This window comes from Entamoeba nuttalli (genome assembly GCF_000257125.1).
Source record: "Entamoeba nuttalli P19 unplaced genomic scaffold asmbl_1882, whole genome shotgun sequence".
Lineage (NCBI taxonomy): Eukaryota > Evosea > Mastigamoebida > Endamoebidae > Entamoeba > Entamoeba nuttalli.
The window spans coordinates 1-19,730 of NW_008574924.1; the positions used below are offsets into that span (position 1 = coordinate 1).

At 25.7% G+C, this 19,730-nt stretch overlaps 12 protein-coding genes across 12 annotated transcripts; 4 read left to right on the forward strand and 8 right to left on the reverse strand.

Moving 5' to 3' along the window:
• Positions 1-1,044: 1,044 nt before the first annotated feature.
• Positions 1,045-1,359, reverse strand: ENU1_000830 (hypothetical protein; the record flags this gene model as incomplete). Its single annotated transcript, XM_008856408.1, has 1 exon — positions 1,045-1,359. One exon carries the CDS (start codon positions 1,357-1,359, stop codon positions 1,045-1,047), a length of 315 nt encoding a protein of 104 aa, XP_008854630.1.
• A 68-nt stretch (positions 1,360-1,427) lies between these two features.
• Positions 1,428-4,385, reverse strand: ENU1_000840 (formin 2 family protein; the record flags this gene model as incomplete). Its single annotated transcript, XM_008856409.1, has 1 exon — positions 1,428-4,385. One exon carries the CDS (start codon positions 4,383-4,385, stop codon positions 1,428-1,430), a length of 2,958 nt encoding a protein of 985 aa, XP_008854631.1.
• Positions 4,386-4,614: 229 nt separating this feature from the next.
• ENU1_000850 (protein kinase, putative) lies at positions 4,615-5,820 on the reverse strand (the record flags this gene model as incomplete). Its single annotated transcript, XM_008856410.1, has 1 exon — positions 4,615-5,820. The coding sequence occupies one exon, from the start codon at positions 5,818-5,820 to the stop codon at positions 4,615-4,617; it is 1,206 nt and encodes a 401-aa protein (XP_008854632.1).
• Positions 5,821-6,076: 256 nt separating this feature from the next.
• On the reverse strand, positions 6,077-7,762 carry ENU1_000860 (sodium/hydrogen exchanger 3 protein; the record flags this gene model as incomplete). Its single annotated transcript, XM_008856411.1, has 1 exon — positions 6,077-7,762. One exon carries the CDS (start codon positions 7,760-7,762, stop codon positions 6,077-6,079), a length of 1,686 nt encoding a protein of 561 aa, XP_008854633.1.
• Positions 7,763-8,078: 316 nt separating this feature from the next.
• On the forward strand, positions 8,079-9,284 carry ENU1_000870 (hypothetical protein; the record flags this gene model as incomplete). Its single annotated transcript, XM_008856412.1, has 1 exon — positions 8,079-9,284. One exon carries the CDS (start codon positions 8,079-8,081, stop codon positions 9,282-9,284), a length of 1,206 nt encoding a protein of 401 aa, XP_008854634.1.
• A 1,278-nt stretch (positions 9,285-10,562) lies between these two features.
• ENU1_000880 (EF-hand calcium-binding domain containing protein) lies at positions 10,563-11,357 on the reverse strand (the record flags this gene model as incomplete). Its single annotated transcript, XM_008856413.1, has 1 exon — positions 10,563-11,357. The coding sequence occupies one exon, from the start codon at positions 11,355-11,357 to the stop codon at positions 10,563-10,565; it is 795 nt and encodes a 264-aa protein (XP_008854635.1).
• A 593-nt stretch (positions 11,358-11,950) lies between these two features.
• Positions 11,951-12,727, forward strand: ENU1_000890 (hypothetical protein; the record flags this gene model as incomplete). The annotated part of the gene is made up of 1 exon (XM_008856414.1): positions 11,951-12,727. The coding sequence occupies one exon, from the start codon at positions 11,951-11,953 to the stop codon at positions 12,725-12,727; it is 777 nt and encodes a 258-aa protein (XP_008854636.1).
• A 130-nt stretch (positions 12,728-12,857) lies between these two features.
• ENU1_000900 (cysteine protease, putative) lies at positions 12,858-13,832 on the reverse strand (the record flags this gene model as incomplete). The annotated part of the gene is made up of 1 exon (XM_008856415.1): positions 12,858-13,832. The coding sequence occupies one exon, from the start codon at positions 13,830-13,832 to the stop codon at positions 12,858-12,860; it is 975 nt and encodes a 324-aa protein (XP_008854637.1).
• A 402-nt stretch (positions 13,833-14,234) lies between these two features.
• Positions 14,235-14,651, reverse strand: ENU1_000910 (actophorin, putative; the record flags this gene model as incomplete). The annotated part of the gene is made up of 1 exon (XM_008856416.1): positions 14,235-14,651. One exon carries the CDS (start codon positions 14,649-14,651, stop codon positions 14,235-14,237), a length of 417 nt encoding a protein of 138 aa, XP_008854638.1.
• A 1,072-nt stretch (positions 14,652-15,723) lies between these two features.
• On the forward strand, positions 15,724-16,365 carry ENU1_000920 (hypothetical protein; the record flags this gene model as incomplete). The annotated part of the gene is made up of 1 exon (XM_008856417.1): positions 15,724-16,365. One exon carries the CDS (start codon positions 15,724-15,726, stop codon positions 16,363-16,365), a length of 642 nt encoding a protein of 213 aa, XP_008854639.1.
• A 79-nt stretch (positions 16,366-16,444) lies between these two features.
• Positions 16,445-17,437, reverse strand: ENU1_000930 (peptidase S54 (rhomboid) family protein; the record flags this gene model as incomplete). Its single annotated transcript, XM_008856418.1, has 1 exon — positions 16,445-17,437. A coding segment is annotated over one exon (993 nt), but the record flags the coding sequence as incomplete, so codon positions are not given.
• Positions 17,438-18,192: 755 nt separating this feature from the next.
• ENU1_000940 (hypothetical protein) lies at positions 18,193-18,933 on the forward strand (the record flags this gene model as incomplete). The annotated part of the gene is made up of 1 exon (XM_008856419.1): positions 18,193-18,933. The coding sequence occupies one exon, from the start codon at positions 18,193-18,195 to the stop codon at positions 18,931-18,933; it is 741 nt and encodes a 246-aa protein (XP_008854641.1).
• Positions 18,934-19,730: the final 797 nt, after the last annotated feature.

The following is a 19,730-nucleotide window of genomic DNA, read 5'->3' on the forward strand; positions in this document are numbered from 1 at the left end:
TTAATACTTAATTAATTGCTTTTTATTATTAATTTTATCATCATATGATTTTATCATTATTTATTTTAATTTATAGAATAAATCTGATGTGTAACTCATTTTTCTTTTTCTTCTAATTTCTCTTATCTTTTTGTGATTTCTTTCATCTTTGATCAATTTCTCTATAATCTTTGTTTATCTTTATTCTGATTTATTCTATTATTTATTTAGTTTTCACTCTGTTGTTTATTATATTTATTCTATATCATTAATAACTCTTCATCATTTTTTCTTCAAATTTTGGTGGTTTGTTTCTTCTTTCTTCTTTTTGTCTCTTCTTTATTTTCTTTTGTATTTCTTTAATTCTCTAATCTCTCATTTATTTGTTTTCTTTTCTATGTTATATGAGTTTCTTCTTTCTCTTTTTCATATATTTCATATATCTTTTTCTTCTTCTATTGTGTTTTGTTGTTCTTGTATTGTTTCTTCTCTCGTTCTTCTTTTCTTCAATTTTTGTGTATTTCTTTTTTTTTCTTCTTTTTTATTTCATAATTTTCCTTTCACTATTCTTTCAATTTCTTGATTTCTCTTTATCCTTTCTTTAACTACGTTTTTGTTCTTTATTTCTTTCATTTTGTCTTTCTTTGTCTTTTCTTGTACTATCTTTTATTCTTATATCGTTTTCATTTGTCTTGGTTATTCTCAGAATAGTATCAATCAAACATTCTATTTGTGATATGGTGACTATGATTATACTACTTACTTTTATTTTTATTATAAGTGTGTTTAAATAAGAATTGATTATAGTGTTTATAGTTATGATAAAAGGTAATAATATGATTATTGCTATTATTTATTTGAAACTACTTATAATTATATCATTGATAATGTCACATAAATCTTTTTGTGAGTGAACATTACTTTTATGTGATTATCTTGATATTCATGTGTTATACAGTAGAATAAATAGAGCTTAAAAGAATATTAACATTAATAATTTAATAATAAAACAAAACAATAAAAAAAAATATTTTAAAAATAAAACAATAATCTCAAAAACATTTATCAAAATGAGAATTTTTTTTGTTTTTGTTTAAGACTACCAAGAAGACTTTTTGCTTTTTGTTTAAAAGAATTAATTTTATTTCTACCTTCTTTGATATAACGAAGTGCAATGTTTCTTTGATTGTTTAAAGCTTGTTGAGCTTTTCCATAATCTCGAGCAGGATTTTTTTTTGGTAAACTTTCAGATAAATCGAATTCCATATCTTCTATGTCAAGACTAAAGAGCTCTGAAAGAGTTTCATCAGATAATACATCAAATAGATCATAAGAGTTTACATTAACAAAACAACACAATAACAAGAGAACAAATAACATTATAATTTTTTAAAGTTCTTTTTATTTAATTTTAATACAAAACAATAAAATAATTGAATCAATTGAAGTTATTTAATTGGTTTTAATTGTGATTTAACACCTCCAGCCTTAATTTTAGCAATTAAAACAGCCATAGGATCTTCTCCATCAGCAACTTTAGTTCCAATATTTGATTTATTAACTACTTTCAAAGTTTTAGGAGATTCTGTAGGTTGTTTCATTTTTTTAATAGAAGATTCAACAGTTAAAATGAATTGTTTAAATAATCCAAAGAAATCTTCTGTAGTCATTTTATTTGCATCAGAAGGATTTCCAGTTGTCCAAATAATAATTTCTTTTGTTTTTTCTTCTAAAGTAATTGCTCGATTTAATAATTCAGTGACTTTAGTTTCTTGTGTTTTTAATTGAGAAACAAGGTTTTTCATTGCTTTATCATTTGCATCAACTATTTTAGCAATCATATTTTTAACTCCTTCCATTTCTTTATTAACACTTCTAATTCCTGCTAATAATCCTTTTAAATCAATTGCTGCACTTTTAACAGGTGCTAATTGTTCAGGAAGATCTTCCATTCTAGTCATTTGTTTTAATGAATATTCTAATAAATTACTTGTTCCATTATTATCTTTAACATCTTTTAATTTTAAAAGAAATTCAATATTAAATCCATCAGCTTGTCCTCTTGTTTGATTTCCTCCATTTAAATAATTTCCAAGACTAACAACTATTCCAAGGAATTTTTTATATGCAAAACTTTCTTTTAATGCTTTAATTCCTGCTTCTACTTTATTAAGTTGTTCTGGATATTCTTCAATTTTTTCTGGTAATGTTTGAATAAATTCCCATGATGTTAATCGTTCTTTAACTCCATGAATACTAGAAATATTATAAAAGAATAATTCTACTGGATCTATTTCATTTTTATTTGCATCTGCAAATAATGCTATTTCTTCACTTGTTAATAATGAGTCTTTAACTGTTTTTAATAAGTCTGGATTTAAAATATTAGAATTTAATTCTTTAATTGCTGAATTAAGAACAGGTTCTTTTGGTAATCTACTCTTAATAATACCAAGTTGATTATATCTTTTATCATCTAATAATCTTGTATATTCTTTTTTATTTTTATTATTTCCTCCAATACTTTTATTTTCATCATTATTTCCAATATGTGCAGTAGTGTTTTTCTTTTGTTTAAACATTTCAATAATTTCTTTTTCATCTACTCTTACTTCTTTAATTTCTCTCCATATTGATTTGTCACTATTCATATCAATAACAATACGATTCCAATATAATGGTCGTAATTTTTCTGCTGGTTTAATAACTTTCTTATTTAATTTAGTTTGTGCAGGAGCAAGTCCAGGTGGGGGTGGCATACCTTTACCCATAGGAGGTGGTGGTGGGGGTGCTCCTGGCATTCCAGGAGGAGGTGGGGGAGGTGGTACTCCTGTAGCACCTGGAACTCCTGGAGGAGGGGGAGGTACTCCTGGAATAGGTTGTGTTCCAGGAGGGGGAGGTGCTGGTAGAGAAGATGAAGATTGTTGTGAAGGAGTAGGAATAGAAGGAGGTTGTGGTAAAGAAGAATTAGGATCATTAGAAGGTACTTGTAAAGTTGACATATCAAAAGTAGGAGGTGGAGGAGGAAGATCAGAAGAAGTACTTTGTAAAGATTGTTTTAAATTCAAATTTTCTTTTAAAGAATCATTTTCCTTTTTTATAGAAGTAATTTCAGTCATTAATTCTTTAATTTTACTTTTTAAATCAACACAATCATATTCTAATTTTAATTCATTTGGTTTTAAACTATCATACATTCTTTTATATTTTCTTAATTCAATTTTTAATTGATCAACATTATTAGTAAATTGAGAACCTTTAGATCCCATAATATCAAGTTTAGCTTGAGCACTTGCAGCAGCACTAACTTCTTTATCATATTTTCCTTTTAATTCTTTATATTCTTTTTCCATTTTATTTTTTTCATCTTTAAGTAAATCAAGTTCTTGTAAAGTATCATGAAGAATTTGATCATTTTTAGCAATTTTTTCTTCCATTTCAGTAGTTTTTTTCTTTTCTTCGATATATAAAGTTTGATAATCAATAGGACCAACTGGAAGTTTTACTGAAAGAATAGTTTTTACTTCTTTTAATTTCTTTTTTAAATCATCAACTTTACATTTTGTTAACATTTTTTTAATAATATTATCAATTCCTTGTTCTTTTAAGTCTCGAATTATTTGATTTTTATTTTCAACTGATGGAGCAGCTTCAAGCATAGTTGTAATTAATGTTAATGCATTTAATTGAACATCAATTTCATCAATTTCAAGCATTTTAATAATATTATTAAATATTTTTATTGAATTTGTTTTTGCATAATTTTTTGCAGCACACATAAAAGAAAAGAATCCATCAAATGCACATAATACAAAAACTAATTCAATTGCTTGTTTTGAAACTGAAGTAGGAATAGTAGGATCAATCAATGAATATAATAATTCAACTAAATCTTCATTTTTAACAATTCTATCCATACCATTATTATATCCCATTAATTTCCTTAATAATTGCATTGCATAATTTTGAATATTACCATGATTATTCATTGTAATATTAAGTATATTTTCAATTCCATCTTGTTCAATAAATTCACTTGCAACATATGGATCATCTAATACCATTTTGATTTTAAATAATATTTGTTTTAACTCTTCTCCTGTTTTTTGTTCTAATAATTCACTAATAATTTTTGCACAAATCGTAGGATGATAAACAATTTCAATCAAATCATTTATTCCAACATTTGTTTTTCCATATGAATCTTCATCTAAATACTCAAAACAACAATATGGTGGTTGTCCTTTTTTTACACGAAGACAATACTTCTCAATATCTTCAATTTTAAAACTTTCACCTAAACTTTTCATAATTTCATTAAATGTTCCATTTCCAAAGTTATCAATAACTTTTTGACCTTGTATAGTTTGACCAAAAATATCAGGATATTTAATTTCCTGTTGCATTCTTTTAAATTCTTCTAATTTTTTTTTAAGTTCTTTTTTTTTTTTTTGAATTTGAATTAAATAGTTTTTTTATAATAATTTTATTATAGTTTTAATTTTATTCTAAAATCTTCTTATTGTTTTCATTAAAATTTGTTACAAAATAAACAAATAATCAAAATAACAATAATATACTTCTTTTTATATTAATTTAATTAAACCTAAAATAAATTACAGTTAATTTATATTTTCAATTTATTGGTTGAACAACATCAAATGGAATAAATCCAAATTTAAATTCATTTCCAATTAGTCCAACTCTAACATTTCCTTCTTTTTTTCCAAGAAGATAAACTAAATCACCAACAGAAACGTCAATTTCATCTTTATTTTTTGCATGATAATCAGAACAACAAACAAATTGAAATACTTTTAAGAATTCTTGAACATGATTTTTAGGAAAAATTCCTTCTTTTCCTTTACATCTTCCTTGCCACCAATCTCCTTCTTTTGCTGTTATTTCTATTATATCATCTTTTTCTAAATTTAAATCATTTATTTCTTCTGCTTTAAATGGATGAAGTACAACACATTTTCCTAATGAAGTTGATGGTTCTTGTGAAACACATGACATTTTTTCATTTACTGGTGTTTCTGTTGAAATAAGTTCATCTGGAATTTGTTTAGGATAAAGATCATTATTAATATTTAATGCAACACATATTTGATTACAATAATGTGTTTCAAAAAATCTACTTATCCCTTCTTCACCTAAATTAGTTGATGAATTTGAAAATTTCTTTTCTGATATTGAAAGAATAGCTGGATCGGTTAAATAAAAACAATTTCCAATTTGAATTCCTTGAAGATCAACAATAATTAATTGATGATTACTAATACACCAACTCCAATGACTAAATGCATGTAAAGTTGCATGATATGAATCAAACCATAAATTTCCATTATTACAATTAAATTTAATAAATTCTCCATGAAGTAAAGGTTCAACTAAGAATATTCCATTTTCAATTAAAGGTTCTAATTCTTTTTTATTTAATATTTTTTCATCATAAATTCCTTTAAATGAATTTGAAATAAATAATGTAGTTGGAATAAATTGAATTTGTTTTTCTGTAACATGAAGTTGATTAAATTCAATAGCTAAACTTGAACAAACACATTGTTTTTCTATCGTTTCAATAAAAACATCAAATTTTCTTTCTTTATTAAACCTTTTTAAAACTATTTCTCTTTCACTTTTTGTAAATATCCCTTCAAATGCTGTTCTTTCTCCTCCTTTTCCAAATGATGCACTTCTTGCTTCAATCCTTTCTCTTTTTAATTTAAATTTATCAATATGTTTTCCTTCATTAATTAATTTTCTAACTTCAGAACATGTATAAGGTATTTCTATATGATATCCATCTGCTTCTACATTATATTTTGTCCTTTTCATTGAATTTTTCTTATTTGTTTCCTGTTATGTTTTTTTAGTCCTTTTTTTGAATTAAACTCCTTTTTTTTTCAAAGAAAAAGAAGTAAATTAAATATTAGAAAATAATAATAAAATATATTTGTTTGTTAATTTCTACTTTCTTTTAAGATGGCGTAAAAACATTTTATCAATACTACCATACTGTAAACAATTTATATAACTATTTTTACCTTTCATTTATTTTTACAAATAAATTAAAATATGAAAATAAAATGATTTAATCAACTCTTCCTGTAGGATTTTCATCGGTATTATTATCTTTCATTTCTTCATGAATTAATGGTGTAGTTTCACGTTCATAAGTTTCTTCATCTCCTTGTAATTTCTCTTGTTCCTTTTGAACAACATGTTGTTCTCTAAATTTCCTATCAACTTTTTCTCTATCAGTTTCAAGTTCTTCATTAACAAGAAATGGATCAATTTGTGCTAAATCTTTCTCTTTTCTTGGTTGACCTCCGAAATATTTCTTCAAAAATAGTTCATCTAACATTACAAACATCTTTCTCATTGCCTTCTTCTTATTACTTGAAGCTTCATTTATATCTACTGTTTCATTTGATTCTATCTGACGAACATTTAATGGTTCACTACCACCCATTTCAATTTTCATTAATTTCAATAAACCTGGAGTAGTCATTCCAATTACTATATTAGTAAAAAGAACAATAGAATATGTTGTGTTAATGACATTAGGATTATTCATTTGTAGTGCTAGAATAACAGCAATTGCTCCTCTAAGCCCAGCATACCATAACATAATTTGAAGTCTCCATGTAATTTTTGGGGCTTTTGGTCTAAAATTCATTAACAAAGAAATAGGAAATACATTGAATGCTCTTGAGACAAAACAAAGAACTAGAACATATGGAATAAATAACGGATTCCAATAGTCAGCTGTTAAATTGGATGGATTAAACATAGTAATTCCTACTGATATAAATGTTAGTGTTTCTCCTACAAAAGCTAAAGTACCAACAGAGACATACAACACAGGTCGTTGATTCTCTGGAACTGAATACCAGTGATGATGAGACATTATAGCTCCCGTTACAAAAATGGTTAAAATCCCTGACATTTCTAATAACTCTGAGACAAAATAACCAAGAAAAGCCACACCCAGAATTAACAACAAATTGAATGTTCCTGAAAAATGCATTACTTTCATTTTATTCATTACAAACGCTGAGAAATAAGATACAAAAAGACCTATCACACAAGATCCAAAAGAAATAAAAAGAAATTCACCGACGATTTTCAATAAATCTAACCATCCAAATGACTCTAAAGATTGGTCTAATGTATGGAATAATACAATAGAAACAGCATCATTCAAAACAGATTCTCCAAATACTAATGAGTATAAATAAGGGTCAACATTTAATTCAAGAAATAATGCAAGTGTTGCAACTGGATCAGTTGCACCAAGTAATGTTCCAAATTGTAAAGACTCAGACATAGTTAAATTATGTGAGCCTAAACTAATTACTTTTGTGTCAATAAATGTATAACCATAAATACCAAATCCTATAATTAATGAAGATAAAACACATCCTCCTATAGCATATGACAAAATAGGAATAATGTTCTTAAAGAAATTACGTTTCTTCATTGTAAAACCAGCATTAAAAATAATCAACGGAAGAAATATGGTTTGAAAAATTCGAGCAAAATCACTTCCATTCAATAAATAATCAATTCCAACATAATGTAATGCTAACAAAATTAGTCCTATTGCAATACCAATAAATAATGATACAATCGATTCAGAAAATATGTGAAGCCATGGAACAAGTCTTACAATAATGTGACACAATAATGTAAACAAAAAGACTGAAACTATTAATAATCCTGCTATTTCATATAAATTGTTGTCCTCTTCACTTACGCTTGAAGTTGTCACCATTTTAATCCTTATTTCAATCTTTCTTTTTCTTTATAATTTTTTGATATAAAAAAACTTTTTCTATTAAAATTGAACTTTTATTTCTTCTCCTTTCTTCTTTCAGAATTCCTTGGAAGTTTCTTTTTAAGTCCATCCCACTTTTTTACTAATATGATTGTTATTTATAACACTCTTTATCCTAAAAATATAAACACGTATTATAAAAAACTTTTTCCAGTTTAACAATGAAGATTTTTAAGTTTCTTCTGGAAAAGTGAAAAAAAGATAACCCAATCCCGAATTTTAATTATTTTATTCAAGATTCATTTATTTATTCATGTCTTCAACTCAACCAACCACCACTAATTCTAATCAACCTCAATACCCTGTTGATACAACAAACCAACAATATCCTGGTTATCCTATCCAGCAGTCAATGACTTCTCAACAACCAGTAAGTACTGGAACTACTCCAGCTACAGGAGCTCAACCATATCCAGCATACAACGCTCAACAACCAACTCTAAATTTACCAAATAACAATCAATATTATGGACAAGCTGGTACTTTTAACCCACAACAGCAACCAACTAATCCAATGCAACACCCAGCCAATCCAATGCAACAACCAGCCAATCCAATGCAACAACCAACTAATCCAATGCAACAACCAACTAATAATACAACTAACCAACAAAGAGTTGATGGTCCATCAAACACTTGCACTACACAACAAACCACCACTCCACCACAACAAAAAGGATGTCAGCAACAAGAATATAACACCCAACAACAATACTCAGGATATGGTGTTCAAGAAAAAGATAGACAACAACCAATCCAACAACAATATCCGGGGTATAATATTGAACAACCTAATGAACAACAACACAAACAAACTGATGGACATAATTCTCAACCAACTGTTACTTCATCAATCCCTTACACCCAACAACAAACTGCTACAACTCCACAACAAGGAATAAATGCTCCTTCAAGTGTTGGTATATCTCCATTACCTCCTGCTGGAAAGAGTGGACAACCACAGAATGGACAAGTTGGTGGAGGATATAATGCTTATCCAAATACGCCTAACATTCAACAACAAATGACTAATGCTGTTCCACCACAAACCACCCCACAACAAGCAAAAACACAACCAAGTGGACCACAATATCCAGGATATAATATTCAACAAGCAAATGGAAAACAAAACAATCCACAGCAACAATATCCAGGAAGTAATCCTCAACAACCATATTGTCAAATGGGAGGATATGCCAATCAACAACAATATCCAGGATATGGAATAAATCCAGAAGCAAACCAATACAACCAAATCAATAATTTTGGGTCTCAACAATATCCAGGGTACAATATGCCACAGGGAATGCAACAATATGGACAAATAAATGGAGCATCAGGATTTGATCAGATGCCAGGATATAATCAAATGGGAGGAATGCCATACTATGGAACACAACAATATCCAGGATATAATCAAATGGGAGGAATGCCACCAAGTTATGGCTCTGGTTTTTAACATATTTTAATTGTTTCATTCTATTTATCATTTTAAAGTAAAATATAAACATTTCTGCATTTAAAAAAAGGAGGAAATACACTAAATAGAAACTATAAGATTTATCAATAAAAGTATTTAACTTTTTGATTCTTCTTTTTTTAATATTTCAATTCATTTTTTTGGAATATTTTTGATTGGTTATTTTGTCTCTAATAACACAAATAATAATGTTTTTTTGTCAAAACTATAAGTATTATAAGATTTTACTACTATTTATTAGTTTATTTCTCCTTTTTTTTCGTTTTTTTTTATTCAGATTGGATTGTTTCATTTCTATTTTTAATTCGTTCATTTCTATTTATATAATTATATTATATGTTTTATAATTGAATTATTTTGATGTTATTTTTTTTAACTAAATTCAAATACAAAAGATGTATAAAGAGAATAAACTTAATGAGAAAAATAATAAAAAATAATATCCTTATTTTTAAATATTATTATAATTATTAAAATGATTGAAAAATTAAGTTATGAAATTTTACTTATTAATTGAATATCATTACGAATTAATAATGTTTCAACTTATTCAAACAAAGAAATAAAAATGAACATTAAACAAAAAATTAAACAATCATAAATCTATCAATTTCCTTAAGATGGATATGAAATTAATTCAATATATACATTAATTGATAAGAAAATAATGAATAATTATTTGTTAAAATATTTTGAAAAGATAAAAATTATTGAAAGCTTATTTATTCAATAAAATAATTATGTTAATTCATTTGTTAAAAAACTGGAAAAAAATACAATATTAAAATATCAAGAATAATATCTGTCTATACTAATTATGAGAGTTATATAAGTATTATTAATGATACAAAAAGATATTATATAAGAATAAAATGATTAAACTATATGATTATTAACAAATAAATACTTTAAATATGTACAAAGGAGTTAGAATAACTCACTTAAGATTGTATTGAATTTTGATTATTCTACTACTTTATAACAAACAAAAACAAATACTTTTGTAGATTATATTAAAAGTTATAAATGATAAATTAAGTAATAAGAAATGATGAATTTAAAATTAAATGTAATACGATTTAAATAAAACAAATAAACTTATAGGTTCAATAAAAAAATGAAGATAGTTTAGTGAAAAATGATTTGTTAATATAAAATGGAATTTCTTTAATCAAATTTAATATAAAGTCATTAATACATTTAAAAACCAAATATTATTTTTTATTAAAAACAAAAAGAAATAAAAAACCATTTAGATTATTCTAATAATGATGTTATAACGTCTAAAAATTTACCAAATTCTATTGGATTAAATGGTTGAATAATTCCATAATATGGATTCATTATAATCAACTGATATGCTGTTCTTGTTTGAGCAGCAAAAGCACATAAAGCAATCCAACAATTTAGATCACAAATTGTACTACCATGAGCAAAAAGACGATGTAATATAATGGCAGTTCTTTGATTAACAAAGAAACCAAGAATTCTTAGTGCTGGAATAATTTCATGAGGTTCCATAGTTCCAGACCTATTTGTGTCACATTGAATAAAAACGTTATAACATATTTCTAAAAATTTATGCATTCCCATATATTCATAGAATGAAATTCTACCATTCAAATCAACATCAAATATTCTCATTAATCTTAATGCAGTTTGTGGAGTTAAAGTAATTCCACCTGGGAATTGTGCCATCATCAATTCATTTATTTCAATTGTTCCAGACCGATCAGTGTCAACACTTAAAAACCACATATAAACAGAATTAAATTGTGTAACACTAACAGACTGAACTAAATTCCACCACCAATTATTTCTTAACATTGGATCTAACATAATTTGACATTGAACACGACTGTTCATCCATGAATTAGATGATGGAACTAAATTCCAAAGACAAAGTGCTGATACTGGTACTGATGTAACCATTCCAGGAGTATTTGTAATAACAGGAACTCCTACTTGTACAGAACCCATTGGTTGGATTGAACACATTCCATTCATAGGATATCCACTTAAATTCATACCACCTACAGGATAACCATACATGATTCTTTCAAATGATAAATAAAATATTTCTAAGTTTGTTTCTATTAGTTAGTCGTAAAGAAAATATCTTTTTTATTATAGTTTTTTAATAATTTTAAATTAAAATTAAAAAACTTAATTCATTTGAGACGTTTTAAGTTTTCATAACTTGTTCTGAGTTGTTTCGTTTTAATTCATTTCATTAAATTTCTTAACTATTTTTTGTTTCTTTTTCATTATTTTAAAAAGAAGTGAATATTATCATTTTTCTGTTATTTCTATTGATTATTATTGATTATTTTAATGCACAATAATAACATTCTTTTTATTATCAAACAATTTAATTCTTTTTTTTTGAAAAAGAAGTATTAAATTTCACATGATTTAAATTTGATAAATTTTAAGTTAATTTCTTAATGGAATTATATTTGTTTTTAACTCTTTATAACCAACTTATTTATATGAATTAAACAAATATTAAATGATTTTTAATTTTCTATCAAACAAACTTTTTTAATGGAAGTTTAATTGATTTTTCATAGTCAAAAAAGGAAAAGAAAAAGATAAAATATAAGAAAAAAAGCAAAAACTAAAACTAAAAAACATCATTGAAAATGCAACAACAAATTCAAAATTTAAATGAATTTATAAATAAATTAGAAAATAGAAGAGATAATGAAACAATTGGATGTACGACAAATAAAATAATATTATTACTTAAAGATTTTATTAACACATTTCAAGAAAGTTATTTTGAATTAAAAAACACAATAAATTTACTTCAAAATCAAATAACAACAAATCTTCAATTAGAAGAAAAAGAAAACCGTTCAGAACAGTTAAAAGAAGAAATAGATAAATCAAGTGGTTTACCTTCAACATCTATAACTACTCTTATGGAATGGAATAATGGTAAAAAAGCACATATTTTATATAATGGAACAATTCCAACACCAAAAACATTTAATGAAATAGTTAGTGGACATAGAAATGTTAGTATTATTATAAAAACAAAAGATGATTCAATATTTGGATGTTATAGTTCTAAATTACGTTCTCCAATATCTCTAAGAGATAATGATTTTGATGTTATGAATGATAATGAATTTTATGTATTTACTTTACGTAATCATTGTGGAATTCGTCCAATGAAATTTACTAAAAAAGACAATGAATATACTCTTGCTCGATTTGCATCATCTAATGAAACAATGATTGTTGAAGCAGAGTCTTGTTTTAAATTAGCAAGTGAAAAAGGTGTTTCTTCTATTTCAAAGTATTTTTCTCAAGAATATAATAATGTACCTTCTTGTTTTACTCAACTTTTTGGTAATTGTTCTGGAGAAGATACATTTACAGTTCAATCACTACATGTTATAGAATGGAAGTAATTCATTTAATTCTTTTATTAATTGTTTTAATTTAGAAAATAATTAAAATGAAATTTAATAAATAAATTTAATTTGTTTTTTTTTCTTTAAAAAAAATATTTGTGTTTTTAATTACTAAAATTTAAATTAATTATTTAAGTCTTTCTATAGACTCTATATAATAGATATCATTAGATAATCCACATAAATTATTGTCTGATGAAATTCTGAAATACCCTTGTTCTCCCCAAAATGGTCCCCAATTATTTCTAACAATAAAATATTTACCATTATTCTTATCAATACCATATCCAACAATAACTACAGCAATTGTTGATTTGTCAGAACGACATCTTTTATCATTATAAATACCGCCATGATATAAAAGGAATGATGAACGTGATGCATCCATTGCTGAACCAACAGGTCCGTATGACAATATCTCTGAACGAACTTTTTCATCATCTCCTTTAGTATCACTATGAGTATATTTTTTAACTCTCATAACTTTTTGATTTTGTAAACAATGTTGTTCAAATGGTTTATAAGGAAAACTTGACTCGGATTGCATTCCATTATCTTGTGCATATTTTAATGCACCTCCAATAGATCCTCCTTCACATCCTCTACACTCACTAGGATCATAACAACATGAAACAATTTCTGCCGTAGAAAGTGAATAATTACTAGGACTAAGATCATCATATGACAATAAAACAGCAGTTTCCATTAGTGCAACAGAACTAAAAGCATAACATGATCCACAATTCCCTTGGTCTTTAACTGGAGTCATATAATTTTTTCCTTGAATATTTCGATAGTCAATAGCTTCAGTTATTTCTCTTTTCAAAGGTTTGTATTGTTCAAGATCAGATTTGTCTATATGAATTCCTTGTGTAATAGCCACACTTTCTTCACGAGTAAGAACAGCAAATGGACCTTCATTAGATAAAGTAAAACCTAAATTTTGTTTGTTCATTTCATTAACATATTTAGTGTTTTCAATAAAAACAGCTCTTCTTCTTAAATATTCAATTGGACTAAATGCTTTTTTATGAAGACTAATCCATTCTTTAAATGAAATTGCATTTATTTCACATAAAAGAAATACGAGGAACAAAAACATGAAAAATAATTATAAAAAGTTCTTTCGGTTCTTTCTTCTTGATTTTTCTTTGTCTTTTGAAAATGTCTCTTCATTTATTTCCTTTTCATTTTATTATTTTTATTATATAACAATCATTATATTTCTAAATCTCAATCTCAGAAAAATAAATTCAAAAATTTTAAAAACATGTCCTACTTAAAAGAATTGATAATGTAATATATAACAAAAATGATTTTATAAATAGGATGTTCTAATTATTATAATAAAATATTTATAACACAAAAAAAGATAAATACAATGTTTCTTCTACATAAATTCATAAAAACAATTTTATTAAGATTTATGTAAATATTTAACAAAAAAAATATTAAAAAAAAAGAAAAATAAAAAAACTAAAAGAAAAATTGAATTAAAATGAATTTATTTTGAAATAGTTTTTACTTTAGCAATAACTTCGTCCAAATTTAATTCACCAGCATCAGTAGCTTGAATTTCAGCTGAAAGTCCAACAAGAGCTTGTTTAATAGTAGCTTTAGTAGCAGAGTATAACATCTTTTCTCTAATCTTGCATCCTTCTGGAGTCCATAAGTAGAAGATAATCTTTTGTCTTAATCCTTCTGGAGTGTCATATTCAAGATCATAAACAGCATATCTAGCTGACTTTTCTGGAAGATCCTTAAGGAAGTCATCATATGTTGCATTCTTTTCAGCAGTCTTTTCAACAACAACTTCAGTCATACCGTCATTCATTTTAAAGACAATGTATCTATACTTATGAGATAATTTGAAATCATTGTAAACACTAGTGACTTCATCTGCAAGTTGAATTCCAGCCATTCTTCAAGTAATGTTTTTTTCTAAGTTGACCTAACCCTTAAATACTCATTTCTTTTGATCTTGAAGAGTTGAACTAATATTTTCGCCGTCCATTATTTTTCTTTCTTCTTTTCTAAAAATCCTTGTAAATTCCCATTTTATTACTTTATTTCCCTTTATCTTTTTTCTTTTTTTTTAAATATATTTAAAGTCCTATTTTTTTTTAGTGTATTTCTAGTTATATCATTTTATTTAAACTACTTGAACTTTTCTTCATTTTTTGAACTTCTTTCTCATTCTTTCTTATTCATTTTCTTTTTTTTAAAATATTTTTTCTTTCTTTTTAAAAACAATTTTTATTATCTGTTTTTGAATTGATATTTTTTGGGTAAATTACCTTTTCTTTTGTATTTGGTGTTTTTTAACTTCTTCTTATTGACCCAATCTGATTAGATTATATGAAAATTTTGATTTGCATCATTACTTACTTCTTTTCTAATCTAATTGAAAACAATAATTTAAATTACTTGATTTATATGATGGAAGTACAAAATAATATACAAAATGTCTTATATTTATTGCTTTTATGAATTAATTTAAATAATTATTTGTTGTTTATGATAATCAACATCAGCAGTTATTTTTTCTTATTTTAATTACTTTATTTATTATGTCTTGTTATTCTATTAACTATAATCATTTGGTTCTAAATTTTGAAAATTAAATATACAATTAAATCATTATTCCTTATTTATAATTAGTATTTGTATGAATGAATAACAAATATTTTTATTAAAGAATTATTAATTTTTAAGTTTTAAGTAAATTATAAATATAAATGATAAACAATATTAGATGAAAAAACATTATTATTTCTTGTAATAGAAAAGTTCATTTCTACAAAATTTCTTTCGGCAAAAATCAAATTTATGGAAAGAAATACAAAAAAAAAAATAATAAGTATGGTTATAAAAAAAAGAAAAAATGAAAGAACAAAAATTAATAAATACGAAGAAAAAACGAAAAGTCAAAAACAATGAACCGATACTTTTAAATATTTTTAACTAAGAACTAACTGTTCACTTAATACTACATGTCATCTAGTGACTTATTATCTGGTTATTATCAACGATCTTTTTATACACAAACAAATAATATTTCCTTCAATGTTCCTTCTTTTACACCATTATTAATTCCAATCTTTCATGTAACACCATTAACTTCTCCAATACCTAGTTGTGATGATACAATGGAAGACTCTTCAACAGATACATTAAATATACATGAAATTGATGATTTCAAATTAACACATCAACTCATTAATCAAATAATCAAATGCACAAAATCAGAAGAAGATAATTCTTACGAACTTCAACTACAACCTGAAGTAAAAGAAAAAATAAATGAAACTTCAAGTGCTAGTTATGTTACACCATATACTGCACAAAATGATTCTACATTAGAAGAATTAGAAAAAGAAATTCACTCTGATTTAATCAAAAAATATGAACGTAAAGAAAAAAAGAGATTTCATCCTAAAAAATCTTATTCTAAAAGTCTTTTCGAATCACCAGATAAACGTAAAACAATGATGAGAAAACGTAGAAAAAATTATAAACGAGAAGAACATAATCGATGGATAATAGACTCTCTGAAAATTCTTATAGGATTTGCAATCATTTTATTATGTTGTGTATTAATTTGGAAAAGTCATACAGAAATGATTGTAATGTAAATATACTTACTTGCTTTTTTTTTCTTTATTTCTTTTGTTTTTACAAAAATGAATTGTTTTAAAGTTTTTTAAAAATTAATTAATTGCATTTTCCAACATTGAGTACTCCAAGATATAATAATAACAATGTCAATAATAACACTGCAAGACATATTAGTGGGCAAATTATCCATATACTTATTTTGATCCACAATTTTTTTGTTATCCAAGGGTTTTGATGTGCAAATAGTCCAAAGGCACAAATTGCTCCTCCCATAAAACCAAAGACATGTGCTGAATAGTCTATTCCAGGTGCAAAACTAAATACAAAGATAATTATTATTGATATCATTAATCTTCCAATAAGACTTAACCATACCCTGTTTTCAAATTTGTTTTTGTTGATTATAATATCAACAACAAATCCTCCAAATATTCCAAGCAACGAACCTGAAGCTCCAACTCCAATACTTGTTGGTTGACAAATAATAGAAAAACAATTCCCAATAATACCACTAACAAAATAGACAATCAAAAATCTAAATGAATTCCATCTACGTTCTATAATCATCCCAAGTCTTAATTGCATTGTTAAATTACAAAGTAAATGAATAATTCCTCCATGAAGAAAAATAGGAGTTATTAATCTCCATAATTGGTAATTACATTTAATCTCATAGTCATTCTTCGCTCCTAGAGTGTTCATTGCTTTTGATGTTGGCCCTAACATCCAATTAATTGATGGTTTCTCAAACCCATCTAATGAAATTTCTACAATTAACATAATAATTTGAACAATTGATAACATAAAACTTGCTGAAAAGAGTGCTAAACAATACCTATGTGAATTTGCTGGTGAACATGGTGGAGGAATAAAACATGGACAACATGAATATCCATAGAGCTTAAAATAATTCACAGGAATTGGCACTTCTAATTCTTGAGGATTTCCATCTACCCCATATAACTGAGCTTTAGCTGTTGAAGTAGGTGTTGGTTCTCCATCATCATCCATATCTTTGTAAACAACTCGAACCTCATGTCTCCCCTCTTTCTCATTACTCCAATCAAATGTATGTATATTGTTATGTGGTGGAGAATGCATTCTTTTTTCTTTTCAAAAAAACCAGTTTTTATTTTCATTTTCTCTTCTTATAGGAGATTTCCTAACTTTTCAGGATATTTAGTTAACTTTTCATTTAAAAAATAGGAAATTGTTCATGACTTTATTAAATGAAAAGACAATTTGCTGAATAAATTAATAAAATTTTTATTCTCTTCATTTCATCTATATGAATTATATCAATTCTTTGTCTATAAACGAGAAAGTTTCATTACACACATTATTTTCTATTTTTGAATTGACACAATAATAAAATAACTCTACTAGTAATGCTAATATAAACTTAAATATGTTGAATATCAAAGTAAATATTCAACAACAATAAACAAAACAATTATGCAACATAAACCATTTAATAATAAATAACTAATTAAAAATCAATTTGTGATAAAAGAAAAGAAGAGATTTAATAAGATTGAAGAAAATGATAAAACGATATTACTGTTTAACTAATGAAATAATTTGATTCTCTCATAGATATATTTTACTATAAATATTTAAAAGTAATACAACTCATAAGAATAAATACTTAAATAATAAAACATGATAAATTAAAAGCAATTTCAATAGATAAGTGCCAATTAAATAAATACCCACTACCAAGTTATATTCTTCATCTACAAACACCTCTTTTTTTCTCAAGAAAAAGGGTTTGTAATGATTTTGATATGTTCATATGAAATTTTTAAATGAAAAAACAAAAAAACTAAAAAGTAGTCATTAAAATGAACAGACAATCACATCTCATCCTGAAAAATATTCAAAATGGAAATAATCCTATTATTGTTCACACCCCATTCAGAATGACCGGCACTTTTGATGGGGTTATTTCATTTGATCATAATCGTTTTCTATTTAATGGAAATGCAAAAGTCATTGATGAAAACGCAATGGATATGGAATTAAAAGATGAATTAGACAAAGTAATTGACCAAGAGGAACAAAAAATAACTCAACAACAAGAAAAACAATTACAAGAGGCTGAAGAAGAAAAGGTAATAAAGAAACAAAATGAAGAGACAAAAAAAATAACTCCTAATAAAGAACTAAATGATGAGATCGTTGTTTCATCAGAAGGAGAAGAGAGTAATGAAACAATTGTGAGAACTACACCACGAGTAATTTCTATTCACCAAAGACTCTTAAATGAAAAAAAACCAAGAATTTCATCAATAGTCAAAGAATCTTCTAATTCATTACCTAAAAAGGAAAGTAAAAGTGTAAATGTTGAACCAGAAACGGAGTCATTACAAAGTAAAGAACTAAAACAAAATAATGAACAAACAAAAGAAGTCAAACCAGCAAAAGAAATTAAAGCCACTGAAGTGATTATTAATATCAACAAAGACAATAAACAACCAGAACCAAAAGAAGAAAATAAAAAAACTACGTTCGATACAATTGCTAGTGCAACAGACAATTTCCTAGAATCGTTGTTATGTCTAGAGTGTAGCTTCGATGATTAACATCTTGTGTTATGCTTTAAATGATTTTATGTTATTTAAAACAAAAATAAAGGTTTAAAAAAGAAAAAAAGCAAAAATCATAAAAAAGAATAAAATTGAAACAATCTTGAAAATCATTTATAATATTAAATAAATCAACAATGTTACAACTAATTGTATTGTTAATGATTGTAACGATGAGTGTTGCTGTAGAGCAGTGTGGAAAAGTTTGTTCAAATCAAATTTTATTAACCGAAAATAATATCATTACATCTATATTTTATTGATATGAAAAGACATATTTTATTTCGATATTTAGGTAAATAAAATTTTTAAATGAGAAAATAATGTTAACTTAATAGGTTTGTGAACCACAATGTGAGTATCTTCACTGCTTTGGGAAACAATGTAAGTGCCGTATGGTTCATCTTGAATATCTTCTCTCTACAATCGAAAAGAAAATGAAACGGTTGGAAGCTATTGAAAGAACATTAAACAAAGAAGTTGAAAATGATATGAAAGATATGTCAATTTTGGTTGGTATTAAAGACAGAAAATTATTAATGTGTAAAATGAGAACAATTAGAAAGAATCTGAGAAAAATTGCAATGTTAAAAGTTAAGTTAAACGCTCAAATGAGAAAAGGACTTAATATGATTTCATATGATAATCAGGCAAGACTAATCAGATGTTTATCACTTGAGCACCGTGTTATTATCAGATATAGACATATTGTGATTAAAGAAGAGTCTTCATACATTCCAACAACATCTTCTAGTTCACCAGTTCATAGTTCAAGTGTTCCAGTTCATAGTTCA